This window comes from Uranotaenia lowii, chromosome 3 (assembly GCF_029784155.1).
Source record: "Uranotaenia lowii strain MFRU-FL chromosome 3, ASM2978415v1, whole genome shotgun sequence".
NCBI lineage: Eukaryota > Metazoa > Arthropoda > Insecta > Diptera > Culicidae > Uranotaenia > Uranotaenia lowii.
Genome location: NC_073693.1, coordinates 140224122 through 140241946, shown reverse-complemented (window position 1 = coordinate 140241946; position 17825 = coordinate 140224122). Strand labels below are relative to the sequence as shown.

At 38.1% G+C, this 17825-nt stretch overlaps 2 protein-coding genes across 4 annotated transcripts in view; one reads left to right on the top strand and one right to left on the bottom strand.

Moving 5' to 3' along the window:
* LOC129754246 (protein vein) overlaps nucleotides 1–17825 on the top strand; it is a 201575-nt gene that overhangs the window by 22512 nt on the left and 161238 nt on the right. The window contains exon 2 of one of the 3 annotated variants that reach the window (XM_055750196.1): nucleotides 3707–3762. The exons of the other annotated variants lie outside the window; for them this stretch is intronic. The gene's annotated coding sequence lies outside the window, so the exon portion shown is untranslated. The remainder of the gene's footprint in view (nucleotides 1–3706; nucleotides 3763–17825) is intronic. 3 annotated transcript variants of the gene reach the window in all.
* Nucleotides 1553–2497, bottom strand: LOC129752660 (uncharacterized protein K02A2.6-like). Its single transcript, XM_055748429.1, has one exon. The coding sequence runs from the start codon at nucleotides 2495–2497 to the stop codon at nucleotides 1553–1555; it is 945 nt and encodes a 314-aa protein (XP_055604404.1).

Genomic DNA, 17825 nt, shown 5'->3' with positions numbered 1-17825 from the left:
AAGCTTTGACGTACTGTTTTAATTTCTGTTTAAATTTCATGGAACTTGAAAGTTGGTAAAGTTCGCAAGTTCGCAAAATGGGAACTTTGAAGTAGATTTAAAGGCTTAATTGGTCGCAATTCGACCAGACCGAACTGAACGCCAATTTGAAAAAAAAAATGAGTTATCTATTGCAACGGATGCAAAACATGATAAACTACCTATCAAATGAAAATCAAAACCTTTTTACTATTTTTACTGATTTTATTAGAAAATTTCAATGTTGCAGACAGTGGAAATGGCAAAAATGCGTTGCGCCAAAGTGAACTGAGAGCCAGCTTTGAGGTGAAGATGAAAAGCATGTTTTGGTCATGAAACTGATTTTGTGCGAAATAAGCTTATGTGTGTTGATTTTTTTCTTTTCAAAACAGTTCTTCGGATTGTCAGGAACTAATATCTAATAAATTAAATGGTAAGAAACGTCCCCGTAGCTAAAAACTTCATGTTGCGGATTGTTAACATTTATTAAAATCTCGTTCAGCCAGACTGAACCGAATCCCTTGAATTTTGTTTTCCAATTTACTAAAGGGAATGTTGGGATTTTTGACATTTAACGATAAAAGATGCTTTATTTTATTGGTTACTGTCGTTCAGAACGCAACCGGTAAGTTAAAATCACAGATATTCCGCTTTTCAAAAGTGCGAAATTTGTATGGCTCGGTTCACTCTGGCTCAACGAAAAAAAAACATTTTTCAAGCATCAGTCATACTCGTTGGACGCTGATTGTAAACCGCCTATAAGCAGGCTGCTACGTTTAGAACAAATTACCCAGTGAAATGATAGCGCATGGCAATTTTTTAAACATTTTGGTTCGACCAGAGTGAACTGGGTGCAAACCTAATGCTATTAAAGTTCAGTTTTCTGCTTGATGTGTAATCAGAAATCGACCAGTATAACCTTGATGGATTTATAAGAGTCTAAATGTGATAGTAAAATGATTAAATAAGATATCTGATGAAATGGTATCAATTGGTAGGGCTGTGAACTTCGAACTCGATTTTCTCGAAATCAAGTTTATGGCGCTCAGTTCGGTCTGGTCGAATCGCGACCAATTATTCTTGTCGAAATTTTACCCGTGTTTACATAAACAAATACATGGTAACAGCGCTTGAGATTCATCATGTTATTCTTCCTATACTTCATTTAGTAACTTTGCTGTACACTATGATTCTTTAATATTATTGAGTAAAACAACCATTAATTCTACAATTTTCATTTTAATAAATAGCCGCCAAAACTTTTTTTAATGACATTTAAGGTCAATGTTGAGACGATATCCTTCGGATAAATATTAAAACACTTTGATTAACTCGCACTACAGATTATATTTATTATTAATTATTCCTCCACAAGTCACAGACACGTCTACACTTCTCGGCTACCATACAGTGTCTGCCATCTCATTCGTTCATCGACTTGCCACACTCTCAAGAACCAAGGTTATCACATTCACAGGTCAGGCGGTCGCCGAGGGGTGCGACCCTACAACCCCCCCCCCCTAACTTTACATATTTAATGTGGGATAAAATCCTTGAAACGTGTCGGTTCAACCCTCATCCTTTTAGGTTGAGTATCCATCCTATCCGGACGTTCTAGCTTCTTCAAGTGCGCAACGTTTCTTCGGAGCTCCTTGCCAGTTGCCTGAGATTTAACTGTTGTATCACTGCCCTGTTTCTTCACCACTGCGTATTCCTCCGGAGCGAATGTTGTGTCCAGTTTGTTATCCTTTTTCGTTCCCTTCACCAACACACTGTCCCCAACGACAATGTCGCTAACTCGAGCTTTCCTTTTGCTATCTGCATAGACTTTCCCTTTTTCCTTCATGATCTTGTCTCTATCCCGAACTTCTCCATCTTCTACCCTTGTAAGTGGAACTTGAGGCAGTTTGCTGCGAATTTTCCTACCAAACATCAGTTCTCCTGGAGATTTGCCTGTTGTAGTGTGATTTGTAGAATGATACGTCAATAAGTAGCGCCGCATTTCAGCTCTCCAATCTTTCCCCAGCTCTTGCGCTATCCTTAGCCTCTTAAGCAGGGACCGATTCTGTCGCTCCACTTCGCCGTTCATTGCGGGCCACAATGGTATGGTGTTGACGATTTGTATTCTACTAGACTCACAAAAACTCCGGAATTCTTCGCATTTTTCACTGAATTGTGGCCCATTGTCTACTCGTAAGGTGACTGGGATACCATACCGGCTGAAAATAATGGCCAGCTCCGCCACAGTGTCCGCTGCTGTGATGGAATTCATTTCTACAACCTCCATGAAGCGGCTATAGTAGTCTATTACGACCAACAGATATTGACCGTCCGGCAGTGGACCCAAAAAATCCGCTGCAACATCTACCCAAGGCTGAGTCGGGAGTTCTTTCCGGATCATCGGTTCAGGGACACTTGGTGCTGCCACTAGTGTACAGCCTTTACATTGCTTCATGAACTTCTCGACCTGCTGGTCCATATTTGGCCACCATACATTTGACCTAAGATGACTTTTCATCAATCTCATCCCTGGATGACCTTCATGAGCGAGACATAGCACCCTCTCCCGTTAGTAGGAATGATTATACGATCCACTCTCATCAAAACATTATTTATGATGCAAAGTTCATTCGCTACTACCTTGAATGCCAAAGGTAAACTCCGTTGGTCATCGTTTTGAATCAACCGTACTACTTCGCGCAATTCTTCATCTTGCTTACTAGCTTCTTCAATTTCATCCCATTTAAGAGCAGAAGCAGTAGCAGCGTAAACAGCGACTTCCCTAATGAAAATTTCTTCATTAGGATCGAACGGAACAGCCTTTGACATAGATAGACGTGAGAGCGCGTCAGCAATGTTCCTATCTCCAGGAATGTGTACGATCTGATAGTCAAAAGACTGTAAACGCAGCACCCACCTTTCAATACGCGCACAAGGCTTAGATCGAGACGTAAACAAGAATTCAAGTACCTTGCAGTCAGTCACTAGGTCAAAATTTCTGCCATATAGGTACATCCGAAACCTTTCTACACTCCAAACTAAAGCAAGTGCTTCTTTTTCGGTTTGACAGTACCTGCGCTCTGTGTCTGTCAAGGATTTCGATGCGAAAGAGATAATGCGCGATTGCCCTTGCGAATCAGTTTGAACCAAAGCAGCTCCCAATCCGGTGGGGCTAGCATCCGCCACTACTGCTGTTTTGTCCAAGGGATCGAAGAATCCTAGGGTTGAAGCTGCTGCCAATGATTTTTTAATTTTCTCAAACGCATTCTTTTGGGAAACTCCCCATTCGAATTTAGTTCCCTTTCTTGTTAATTCACGAAGTAGTTGAGCAATTGTGGCTAGGTTAGGAATAAATTTGTTTAAATAACTTGCCAAACCCAAGAAGCTTCTGATCTCAGATTCTGATATTGGAGGACGAAATGATAAAACAGCGGAAACTTTTGCATGTGACGGCTTGATTCCTTCCACTGATATCCGATGACCTAAGAATTCTAACTCCGTAACACCAAAGACACATTTTTGCCAGTTTAGTTCTACTCCTCTGGCTTTGAGCTTATCCATCACCTATAAACATTAAAATTTGCTTTTTTTTATCTAATTTATTCTTTATTTCAAGTTTAAATTTAGCTCTGACCTTGACAAGAAAAAGAAATTAAATACAAAAATAAGATTAGATTACCTTTTCCAGGTTCGCATCATGTATCTCTTGAGTTTCTCCTTTGACAATGATATCTCAAGATACCAGTAAGTACCCTGACACCCCGCCAGTATCTCCTCCATAATACGCTGAAAAATCTCGGGAGCGGTCACCAACCCGAACGGCAACCTCTTAAACCGAAACAGACCCCGGTTTGTTATAAATGTTGTGACATCTCTCGACTCCTCAGCCAGTTCAACTTGGTGGAACGCCTCTTTCATGTCCAATTTGCTCCACACCTTTCCGTGACACAATCGGGCCAAGTACTCCTCCACAACAGGCATGGGGAAACGTTCACGCACGATCGCCTCGTTCACTCGTCTAAGAACCAAACAAATTCGTGGCTCCCCAGATGCTTTGCCTACCACTACAAGAGGCGAAACCCATGTGGTTGGTCCCTGTTTCACTTCAATAATGTCTCGATCAAGGAGTTCGTCTAACTTTCTGTTAACCGCCTCCTCAATAGGAATCGGAACACGGCGTAATGGTTGAAAGACTGGCTTGACATGGTCTTTCATGTGGATCTCAGCATGTACGCCTTTAATCTTGCTGAATAACTTTTTCTGAGTACATACTTCGTTCACATGTAGACCCACCTAAATCAAACAAAATAACATGGAAAAATAATAATAAACAATTCCGTAAAAATAACAACTTGGATTAAATTTTCTTTCTCATTAAACCAACCTTCAGAACGCCAAGCTGTTTTGCTGTACTATCACCCAAGATGTCTCGCTGACCACCCTCTACAACGAAAAACTCCGCTTCTGTCTTCTTCATTCCCACAACTATCTCGGCTACAAATGAACCAGCAATCGTGAGCGGCTTGTCACTACCATATCCTTTCAAGACTTTGGAGGATCCTCTAACAGAACTCCTCACGTGAACTTTCCGACTCTTGAGCATTTCCCATGTTTCCGGTTTGATCAAATTCGCATCCGCACCGGACTCGATCAACAGTTGAACGGGTATGCCTCCAATCCGCCCTGGTACTACATTTGTCTGATTTCCTCCATAGAACGTGTAATAAACTTTTTCCTCTTTGGTATCCTTCTCCGCTGATGCGGAACGAGAGTCAACCTCCTCCGTTGGTACATTTTCGACATTGTAGATCCTTTTCGACTTGGTCATCACTTTCATGTCAATCTTCCGCTTGCGACACATTTTCTCATAATGACCCAGCTGTTTACATCGGCGACATGGACGACCTCGCGCGGGGCAATTGGTAGACTTAGCAAAATGGCCTTGCTCGCCGCATGCGAAACATGAATGATTGTTCTGATTAGCGAAATTGTCAACAGCGGATTGCCTTTTCAGTGGGTTGTTCCTAGCATCTCCTCTTCTGTAAGCCGTGTGTTGAAACGATCTCTTCCCACTTTGCACATTTCCAATCTCATAAGCAGCTCGTTCCTGCACAACAGCTGGTCCCTTCAAATTCAACATTTGTATCTCTGTGTCTTCGATACTCGCGACTATCTCCTCTATCTCACTTAAAGAGCGGTCCTTCTTCAGTATACTTCTCCTTAGTTCATCCGACAGTTCTCTACTACCACATCTATCAAGTATATTTCCTTCAATATCTCGCTGACTTCACCGGAATGTTTCTCAAATCCACAACACCTAGCTTGCTGCCGAAGCCGCAGAACAAAATGCGAAAACTTTTCTCCTTCCCTTTGTTTGATCTGCCGTAGTTTCCTTCTTTCAATCACGTATTGACGGCCTGCTTGAAAATAGCCATCAAGTAGTTCGACAGCCAAGTCGTACACTCGCGGGTCTACGGCGACCAACGGTACTTTATCGTGACCAGGCAAACTCCGGAATACACGTTGAAGTTCAACGCCTCCAAGAGGCAACAATTTAGCCTTCATCATCCTCTGATCCGTTATTCCATATGCTTCGAAATAACACTCAAGAGAAACTTTCCAAGTGTCCCATTCCTGAGACAACTTCTGTTTTTCGACTGTTTCACATCGGAAACAAGGGATTTGACGTGCTTCCTCCATCTGTAAACAAGATGCCAAATTTTGCACCATAAATAATCTTCATAGTTAAATATTGTTGTGTTTATTTTACACTAATAAACATATGAAAAGGAATAATTTGCAATAAATTTGATCGGATGGAGGTTTCAAAAGTACGAGATTTCAATAAACAATACTGTTTTGGTTTTTTTTCTTTGAGTAATCCCCCAAGTAAATAGTCAAGTCCATATTGTGGAAAAATAATAGTTATAGTACCAAATATTTCATTTAATCAATAAAACTCAACGCATTAGTCCATTAAAGGATTTTCATTGTTTTGTATTTATTTCATCTAATTGTGTAACCGTATTAATAATAAATATACATTTCTTCAACCAATCACATCAACAATCTCTTAAGAATCCTTGCTAATCTCTCAAATAAATCCTGTACGCTCCTGGTACATTAACAGATGTAATTTTGTACGCTACTGATACAATTGGTCCATGACTTTATACATTACCCTATATTTTTATATAGGAACATACCTATGTACGCTACTGGTACATCTCGAAAAACTCCTGTACGCTACTGGTACGTTTTCCTTAGACTCCTACTATACACTACTGGTACACGGCTGTTATCATCGCCCATCATTTGTACGCTACTGGTACGTTTTTTTCTTCCCCTTTTTTTTCTCTGTACGCTTCTGGTACACCTCTTGAACCTTCATCGCCTATGTACGCTACTGGCACAACTCTTAACCCTTTTTTTCTGCCTTTGTACGCTCCTGGTACATTTTTCGTCCAATAATGTACGCTACTGGTACATCCTGCGTCAGCTGTCTTACTCACTTGTGAACCAGTACATATAATTTTAGCTCTTTATTATCGCAGTCCCTGTCCCTCAACACTCAGATTGTAAACAAATATAAAACGCTCATTCACCTTCTGCTTCGCTAAATTTCAAATTTTGTCGCCTCCACACCGGTTATCAACAATATAATTAAATATTTCAATTGATTTACTAAACAAATCGATGACCCAAATTACGACCGGTGCCCTGCTATGTCAATTTGAAAAATCAACCATCATCTGCATCCAACAATTCAGCAATATCGCTTCGAAAATTAAAAAAAACATAAAAATTATGCACAGGTAAACAAACAAAAGCAGTTGACGTGAGAGAAAACATCATCAACATAAATCACTCGCACACTCCATCCGATCGATCTCACTAACACAGCTTTATCCTAAGTAATGTGTCTCGAGTGCGGAAGGCAGCCCCCAGCTTGCAAAAAAAAATCACCTTCAGGCAGCCATCTTAGCTTCCTCCTCATTTGTTTTCCGTTCCGAAAATGTATTTTCACCTATTTCAATTTATTATCAAGACTCACCTTTTAATCCTCGTCGCCAGGTTGTTGAGACGATATCCTTCGGATAAATATTAAAACACTTTGATTAACTCGCACTACAGATTATATTTATTATTAATTATTCCTCCACAAGTCACAGCCACGTCTACACTTCTCGGCTACCATACAGTGTCTGCCATCTCATTCGTTCATCGACTTGCCACACTCTCAAGAACCAAGGTTATCACATTCACAGGTGAGGCGGTCGCCGAGGGGTGCGACCCTACAGTCAACACAAAACAAAATTCCGTAATATTAAAATCTGGTCCATACCCTCGATCATTTTTATCGTCGGATATTCAATCAATAATTTGAGGAAAATCTCCGGATCCCCGATATGCCTGGATATTGAGGAAAACTGCTTGGATTACGCTCGGGTTTATTCACATTATTTGCTAAATTTATATAAAACTCAAATGAAGATTTTTTTTAAATCGACATTAAATTTCTTTCAACCTTCGAGACCAGGTTGGTCTCATCCTCAGGGAAATAGTCATCTTTGTGTGGCTTTTGTGAAGACTTATGTCAGTCCTGTAAGTTTAAGGAAGCATACCTTATGTTTATTCTATTGTTAACATTTCTTTGCTTAAATTAAGATTTGTTACAGAAGAACTAAAGTTGAATTGCAGCATTGAAAAAACAACAACATTTGTTTGTTCACAACTCCCGGCAAACAACCACCGGCTTAGATGTCCGGCAGTAAGCAGCTGTGCGAGTGTAGAGGAATATGCCCTATTATGCGCCACCTAAGCTAATCACTGATTTGCTATGCATATGTATTCAACGTAGGTACATTTTGTTTAAAATAAATATTCCATATACCATATTCAAAGCAACAGAACAAAACTGTGTTGCAAATACGCGAATAGCAGCCGAAGATCAAAAACACACCAAAACTTATTTATTTATTTATTTACATAGTATTCCGTCTTACGACATAACTTGACGAACATAATTCCTAAAATTCACTCGGTCCATGGCAACCGTTCTCCAATTTCTCGGGCACCCCACGTTCGCCAGATCACGCTCCACTTGGTCTAACCACCTCGCTCGTTGCGCCCCTGCTCGTCTTGTTCCTACCGGATTCGTGGCGAACACCTGTTTTGCAGGACAGTCATCCGGCATTCTCGCAACATGTCCCGCCCAGCGTATCCGGCCAGCCTTCACCACCTTCTGGATACTGGGTTCGCCGTAGTGTCGCGCGAGCTCGTGGTTCATCCTTCGCCTCCACATTCCGTTCTCCTGTACGCCGCCAAAGATGGTTCTTAACACTCGTCGCACGAAAACTCCGAGTGTACGCAGGTCCTCCTCGAGCAATATCCATGTCTCGTGCCCGTAGAGAACAACCGGTCTAATAAGCGTCATATACAGGTTACACTTCGTGCGAGGGCTAAGTCTTCTCGACCGCAGTTGCTTGTGGAGTCCATAGTAGGCACGACTTCCGCTGATAATTCGCCTCCGGATCTCACGGCTGGTGTCATTGTCTGCGGTCACCAGTGAGCCGAGATAGACAAAGTCTTCGACTATCTCCAGCTCGTCGCCGTCGATCGTGACCTTGTTATTACTGGACAAGCGGGTTCGGTCGGTCTCGGATCCGCAGGCCAGCATGTACTTCGTCTTGGACGTATTAATCATCAACCCAATCCTTCCTTACAACCCAAAACTTACAGACACTGAAAAGAAAATCAAAATGGACTAATCAAAATTTAAAAAAAATATTATAAGTAGTGTTATTAAGGCATTTAACTCATAATTTTTTTTGTGCCGAGTATTCACTTTCACTTTTGTGTGGTGTTAGTAAGAGGGGGACCTTTAAAAAAAATGAAAAGTAGAATTTTTTGACTGAATTAAAGCTCAAAATATGGTTCTCAATGAAAATTGCCCGTTTTGAAAAATAAATGCTATTTTCAGCTTATTAAGATTGGCGCGTTATAACGAGCGCATGGGCCGTGATAAAACATACCCATTAAAAGCATACCTTAGCGAGTTCAGGATGATTGTTTAGTATAAAATCATAGTTTTGATTCTCCTCTATAAATGTGTCAGGAAATATTGTCTTATTAATTTTTCTCTGCTTGGTGACACCTTATTGAAAATGTTTAAAAATTTACATCAAAATTAAGAAAAACCTAAATCGGCAAATTTTTACGACGCAGAAGTATTTTAAGGAAATGTTCATACTTGCCATGGCCAATCACAGCATTTAAAACAAATTGGTAATATTTTGCAGGCTCTAAATGTTACAGATTCTTCAAAACATGAGTAGCGCGAATTAGCCATATGGGGCGTTATATGAACTTTTCCCCTATCTAAACCGTCAATTGGAAACAGTTTCTCGTTTCGCATTCCCATCCCACTCCCATCAAAGACAAAGGAGGATGAAGAAAACCATTGGCCAAACGGCAGACCGCCAACACAGTTCGTTTTTTGGCGATCGGCCGTGGCAAAAAAAACTATGACAAAAACCCTCGTTTGCTAACTAACTCAGCTTTTAAAAACTTAAAAACATGAGAAAACTGGGAAATAAATTTTTCGAAAAAAAAGTCCATGTTGGTAGCATCAGTAATCTTTGGTCCAAGTGTTCTGTCCTTGAAATTTTTTGGTAGTGGGTACGTACGGATTTTTTTTTTTAAGGTTGGGTGAAAGTGATGAAACATAAACCCCATATACAGGCGAGGTTGGGGAAAAAAAACGCTGACAAATTGATTAAAACAAAATTTGAAACATCTCAGTTATTACAATAAAAAAAAAAATATTATTATAATAAAGCTTATAAGTATCAAAATTAAGGAAGAGTGTCAAAACTATAATCAAAGAAGTGTTCAAACTTAAGTTCTTCAGCTTTTGTGGTTATGAAATATCGGTAAAAAAAAGTTTAAAACATCTCAACTGTAAAGTTTTTCGTAGATCAAACGTTGTTTGTTATCATTGAACTAAACTTCTGTTAATTTTTCAGTGCATATAACAAAATCGGGTTTAAGAAAGTTATAAAATGAAGGGAATCGCTAAAAGTTATACCACAGAAAAAAAAAACAAAATAAAAACATTCTATATGCACCATGATGATTTAAAAATTATTATCATTTTTACACAGCTACCATAATGCAAAACTCAGATTTGTCTTTTGGAGATTTTTGTGCACGCTTGTGGTGACATTATCTAGCTTCGAAACAGTTTTCCCAAGTTTGGAAATTGAGCTAAACTGGAATGATTATTAATAAGAAAATAATTAAATAGTGCAGCCTCTCAAGAAATGCTACAGCCTACAATTAAAACAAATATAACTACAATTAAAAAAAAATTTAATCTTGAAAAGTGCGAAAGCAAAAGGGAGACGATCAATTATAAATTTTAACTTTTGTTGATCCTAAAAATTATTCCACTGACCTCCAGGTATGACTTCAAAAACAAACCCGATGCACAACTACAGGGATCGTTCGAAAAAAAACTCCATCAGTAGTAACCAGACATCACGAGTGTCAGTAGACTTCCCTACAATATCCCGAGTAGCGGGGAAGACGTCGAACGAATGGGAAGGAAAAACTCGGGGAAAACTCTGCAGAGAGTGAGTGCGAATGGCAAGTGATGAAAATTGGTTACGACGATGTTTACCAGAAGTCGTTGGCTGCGTGCGATGTTTACGTTGAGTCGGTGGGATCAACGCCGTTGTACCTTTCCTATAGTCTAGAGTTGGATGTGTGTTAAACCGATGCGTCCTAGCGAGACGAGGTTCAACGCAAAGGGTAGGACCGGGTGGATTCGGTTGGCATGACTAGGAACTGCTCTGACCGACTACTGAAGCGTGAACCGCACGACCAACATTCTACCTTCGCGCGGCATCTTGTAGCCGTTTTAGCTTTCAGAGTTTTCCGACGGGCTGAGGTGCCCGGCTATGTACTTGTGAGCGATGCGTGTTCTTGGGATCTGATCTTGATGCACTACTGCCGCGAGTGAAGGAGAGGAATGGTTTCATTTGATCCTGTGCCAAAGTCGGGAGGATTACTTTCACATCAACACCGAGGGATTTGACTCTGCTTCTGCTTCTGATGATGATGATGATGATGATGGTGGCGCTCTATGCTGAAACCATGCTTTCTTGGGTTTACCGATTTTGACGGGGGAGCTTATTTATGTTGTTTTGTAGAAATAATTGAGCATGACTTGGACACCAAGGAGCTGGTGAAGAATATTGCATAGGTAGATGGAAATTTGACATTCAGTGATATTTGATGACTTCGTCATATTACAGTGCGTGAAATATGCTGCCCTGCCGATTATAATGGTTCAACATGGTTTGATTTCAAATTCTAAAATAAAATTTGTTTTCAAAATTATTTTTTTGGATCCACTAAATAAGTTTAAATTCACCATCCCTGCGGTATTCTTTCCGTGACAGTACAGATAAGATAGTCAAGTTTAGTAAACCGACACCAGAACACATTGGAAACATATGCATTGCTCCAGACAACCATTTTGGAGAAGATGAATCCGTCAGCTTTTGGTGTATTAAGATTCTAGATACTGACTTCCATCCAACTAATGATATCAACGTATCTATATTTGAACCATCGCCACACAGGAGTAAAATATGAAAAAGGCGATCAAAACTATTTTCCGCCGAAACTATGCGTTTTAGACCTATAGTGTCTTGGGGACAAATGACCAACATTACAAGGGCTAAAAAACTAGGTTTTTGAAAAATTGATTAATCCACCTAGTAGTGAGTTAGAAAAACTAACTTTATTAATATCCATTTTAGAGCTATATTGTCTGAGAAAAGTTTTTAGCTTGTACCAATTCTAGCAACTTTGCTAAAAAAGTCATAGCTGTAACATTAATCGTTTCATAGTTATCACAATATTAGGCAAATAACACCAATTTTCAGTTTTTTCAACATAACTTTTTTGCGCGTGATTTTTTATATAAAATATGTTCTAGAGAGTTTTGAAGACGAAAAAGTTGTACACTTTTGCTGAATATACTGTATAAAAATTTTGAAGTTTAAACAAGATATCTTAAAAATACTTAACAAAAATAGTCATTTTGAACTGGTTATATCTCCTGAGTTCGGACGAGTTCGGTTACGTATTTTCCAGTTTTGCAATTAAAAAAGTATCGCCTTTCAAACACCCGATGCATCGTTAGAAGTGTTGGGGTTTGGTGTAACCTTTTGAGGGCGAAAGATAATTGCTTCTTGGACTACGGATGAATTCAGAATATTTTTTTCAGAAACTACAAAAAAATTATAAAATAATCGAAATTGTAATTTTTTTTAAATTTCGGTAAAACAGTAGAGTTTTTGAAGAAATTATATCAGATTGTAAAATTAAACGGTGCATAAAAAAATTAGAAGTAGTTTTTTACATGTGTTGATAAGAGCGAAAAAGCATTTTCCGAGAAAAAAATATTACCCTTTTTAATACCAATCAACGATATATTGTTGTTATTTTCAGCAAAAGTTCATCAATACCATGTTGTCGTCAAAACAAAAAACAGCTGTTTGTGGCTGAAAACAAAACAGCAATTTTGATTACGTTGCACAGTGGTCCAAAAAATCCTAAAGGGGAACTTTGTCTTAGTGCCTTTGTTTTTTATGTTGACTGTTAGGTGTATTCAGAACATTTACTAATTAGACTGATAAAAACAGTAACTTTTATGTTTGAGGAGATTGAGACAATATTTGTTCAACAGAGTTGTAGATATTATCAAAATACGAAACTTTGCTTAAATAATGAGTTCTCTATCTCTTTTCAGTGTAGAGTTAAAGCTTTAAGTTTAAATCACACATTGTTTGTTTTGAATTAACATAAATATGAGGTTCACAATATTTGTTGGGACACTCAATATACATAGTTTTCTTGCGAAGTTCTCGAAATTTCATGTTTTATATTTCTTTAAAATGTGGCAAAGCGATCCAGAAACCACTTGTCTCCTTGCGCCCGTTTTCGAGTACGGTTGGCATAAATTCATTAAATTCTTAGTTTTTAACGAGAAAATAAAGATTTTTTGTTATTATTTCTGTCATATTTTTTCAAGAAATGATTTATCTGATTATTACAATTCAATATCAATCGTTAGGTATTAAAAACGAATTTTAAGTATGTTTTTAACTAAAAGCTTTATAACTCTGCACTCAATTGAGATTGAGAACTCAGCACTTCTGCAAAGTTTCTGCAAAGGCAATTCAGACGATAAAATCGGGCTGAACATATTCATTTTTCGAATTTTTGTCAGTATGTTCAGTACTTATACCACGTTGTGGGAAACAGCCTAACTAGTAAATGTTTTGAAGACACCTACACGCAAAATAATTTGCACGAAGAGGCTACGTGAAAAACTACATAATTTTTATCCACTTGATTTTCAGGTAGATGCTACGGAATAAATATAATTATAAACTCGCCCCAATAAGAATGAATGCATAATGAACATCAACTTTAATTTACGTGATTTTTTAGTGAATATTACATGATGTGATAATGGAAGATTCGTGAATTCGTTTGGTATTGATTTGAAATTTTGGTCGACTTGCTCGTTTCTTTTGTTTTCCTATTTATTTTGAAAAATTTCTTTTTAAATTAGGTTTATTCAAAACTTTTTCGCCCAATAAAAACAGAATACCATTACTTTATCAAAAAAAAACCTGCAACAATTCGCATTCTTGGTTCAGTTGTGTTGCCCTGTAGAAATAACAGAAAATTTGGAATTAATTCATTTGAATTATATGAATAGTAAATAAGTTACCTTTCTCGGATTATTCGAGAACTCGTCGTTTTATAATCCGTTGAAGGCACTCGGTTCCGCCAGGATGTCCAAAAACCCAACACCAACCTTCAGCAAATGGAAGTTCCGTAGAATTAAAAACCATTTAATTTAGTTAGAAATTCTAATTTCACTGTCCAAATCAACATTAAATTCATTCGTCTACGGATCCCGAATATTGTGACAGCTCACCTTCCAAATAATCCTGAGGCAACAAACAGAAGTCATGGTTTCCGGTGTGGTCCTAGCGAGAAAAATAAACCTAACTTTATCAATCATTTTTTACAAGAACGAACAAAGTCAGCTGACTGACCTTTTCTTATAAAAATTAGAAAAACGGGATACTCGAAACCGATTTAAAGCATCCATTATGATTTTGCGTGAAATTTACGAGGCAATTATGTGGAATTAAAGAAGTTACTACCAGGGCGCACTTGAAAAACTCTTGTTACCACAAGATTCACGTAGAACCGATATGATGCAGTTATGATTCAGTTTACGTGAAAAACCCCATAAAAATAATTTCTAAATTATTATGGATGCAACAGAAAAAATGAAAGAAAAAGTACGAGGAAAAAAGTTCCACTTTAGGCCTTTTTGGACCACTGTGCGTTGGGTAGTCGAAATGATGGACGGGAAAGTTATTGTTTAACAAAACTGATTGTTTCAGAACTTTAACGATAAATTTTTGTCGAATTGTCGATACGAAGCTTATAAGCAAAGCGCAAAATTTCAATTTGGAAAACAAAAATGACAGATGGATGTAAACATCGCGCACCGACGTACGGCTTGACTCGAAAATCGAAATCGTATTCTTAATCAGATTCATTCTGCCCCAAGCCAGGATTGAAAAAATACGCCATTTGTAAAACATTTTGCTTTTTGATTTTTCTTTCTTTTTTTTTGAAAACTCGTTGCACTTATTCAGGTGTGAACGAATGGCTTCCAAAAATTTTAGAGCAAATTTGTTGCAGTAAAAACAACCAAAACAGTTATGGAAGTTATCAAAATTTATAAATGTGAGTATTCAGTACAATTGTTACCAATTAAAGCTATATGAACATGATAGATTGAATTTTTACCAATTACGAAAGCATTTGAACCAAAAATATCAAGTGAATGTGAAAAAAATCATGTGAAAACTTTCGATACAGCTCGAAAAACACAGAAGTTCCGCATGAAACTTAAAATTTCTTTAGAAGTTCCGCATGGAACTTAAAAGTTCGTTAGAAGTCCCACTTGGAACTAAAAAGTTCGTTAGAAGGTCATTAGAAAGCGCGATAATATAAATATGATTCTTATTTGTAAGTTGCTTGCAATGCACAAAAATGTTCCATAATACTTCTATGGACTTTTCATGTTCGTTCAGAAGTCTATATTGAGCACTTACGAGAGTAACAACTCTAGCGTTCTTTTTCCAGAACAAAATTTTAAATTATCCCTTACAAAACTAAAAGATCACTTTGAAATAATGCGAAAAATTATGAATGAGTTTTGAAAGAAAATGAAGCTTTTTTGATCACATAGTTTAGAAATTCGAAAATAATCCCAAATGGACTCAATCTATTGTCCAAAAAAGCTCAACTACATATGTGACTCACAGAATCTAAATTACGTTTTATGAACGAACTATGTATGTAAATATCTTTCGAAATTTGTAGGAGAGAGTGAAGTATCATGGGCCACTTTTTTCTTGGATCTATAACTTTTTATTACGTACATAAGTCAACGACATATAGAAAAATACGCTTACGCAATGCGACGAATATGACAGTTGGATTGAGATTTTCATCTAAATACACAGCTGAGAGTAGTCCACGTTTCCCCATGGCTCACGATACCCCACTCTCCCCTTCAAATTTGAATACAATTTTAGTTTTTTGAAATTTAAAAATTGGGTGCCAAGAATTCTACTAACTTTTTGATAAACTATTCATAACTTTTTTTTTTTTGCAAAACCAGACAATGCCTAGCTACCCAAGGATCCCACGTTAAACAAATTGACGACAAATTTTACCGATTTATGACACGTACAGAACCGCCAGGCAGCGGACTGGAACCGGGTTAATCCGAATTAATTTATTACACGTTGAGCCCGGGTAGGAGGTATCATTTCACTATTTTAATGGCCATTTAGACCCACCATTCCAGCGGCATCAGAACAAACAATTCCTATCCACTTCTCACCGGTTGAAGGTGGATCCGGTTGGATCTAGTTTCGTTATTTTTTTATGACATCAACGAATGAGTCCGTTCAAGCGAGCAGACTTAGAGTTGGACATCATTGTCCGGTGACGTTCATAGGTCAAAATTGGCACGAAAATCCCTCAACAGCCAAGCCGGTGCTGACGTGGGTTCCAAAAATGGCACCAATGAGCTGCCATTTTCTATTATTGTCCAGAACTGTTTTCTAATTAGGTACAAATAGTAGTTGCATTCCCAATTTTACGATCGCGTTGTTTCTTGTGATGGTAGATATATGAATAGAGTTCCCTCCGGTTTGGGTTGGGCTATTTTCGGCGACGGATAACGACCAGATTACTCAAACCGAGCCGCGTCGGTTCCAAAAATATCCAATGATACCACAAAGGAGTCCAAGAACCGATCCGAAACCAATAATGACTTGTAAAGTCGTGAATCACCACCCGGAGAAAGAATCGAGAAAACGGCATCCCAAAAATAGACGGCTGCAACGAATTCCCTTTCGGTAGAAGAAAAAAGTGCATCCAGTTGTTAAGCCTTTTCCGCGCACTAAGCTGAGCTAAGAGAGGAATTCAAAAATTTCCATCCGGCTCACGGGGTAGTATCAACAAACAAGGCAACAAGTAGTTTGATGTAAACAGGCCGAGGAAAACGTTCCGGAATTTACACCCTACCCCGCCAGGTTGGGTCATTATCGCCCGGGAAGATGCAATTTTGGACACACAGTGTACCAAAACGGACTCGAAATGTGAAATGGCAGTGAAAAACTCTTTCTTAAATTACTAACATATCACCGATATGTTGACTCACTGTTCACCGGTTTTCTTTTCCTTTGTATGTAAACATTGAAATTAGTTGGAAGCGATATTATTGGCACTGAGTGGTAGGTGGGTTTGCATTTGCTGCATGTTTTTAGTGATCTTTGAGAGGCAGAAGCAGAAGTAGATCGATGTTTCCCCGAATTTTTCTCTGATTCATTAAACGCGAACGGCATTCCTATAACAACTTACGATAACTAATTTACCGATAAAGGAAACAAACCGCGCCGTTGTATTTTTGGTTGATGTTAAAATTAACTAGGTGATTTCATGTGCTTGTTTTTTTCTTGAATAGCATCGGCAAGCGTTATCCGGGTTATCTGATTTTGTTTCTTAGAACATGTCTTAATGCAATATGCAGGTGAATTCTGAAACTATGCTAATAAGGATTTGACATTATAAATGAAATTCGAAAACATTTTATAACAATTCCGTGTCCGTGGTCTTTAGGTGAGAAATTAGCTAGATATTTTAAACAATACGATATTAATGTAGCTTTCCTTTCTTGAAACAAAGTTAAGAACAAAATTTTCACATAAACTAGAGACAAAATACCAAAAGATAAATGTGGTTATAACATAAAATGTGGAGGATGTGAGAATTCCTATACTGGAAAAACAAGTGGATTCTTACAAAAAAAACTGGAACAGTGTCAAAACGATAATAAACACAAAAAAGTAGAAGGAACTGGACTTGTACAATAGACTGCCCCAAATTTGTATAGGAAATTAAAAACCTGTGAAATGTTATACGCTGCGGGCTAAAATTGATCCTAGTCCTAGTACAAGATCTCATGCCAAATTTGGGCCACATCGGATCACGGGAAGGGGTCGCTCGACGAGCCTGAAGTTTGTACGAGATTTTGAGACGGCCGATTTCTTCCAAAAACGGGTTTTCTTAAAGCCTAAATTATGAAAAAGAAGACAACGTTTCGATAAGAGTTAAGATAAAAA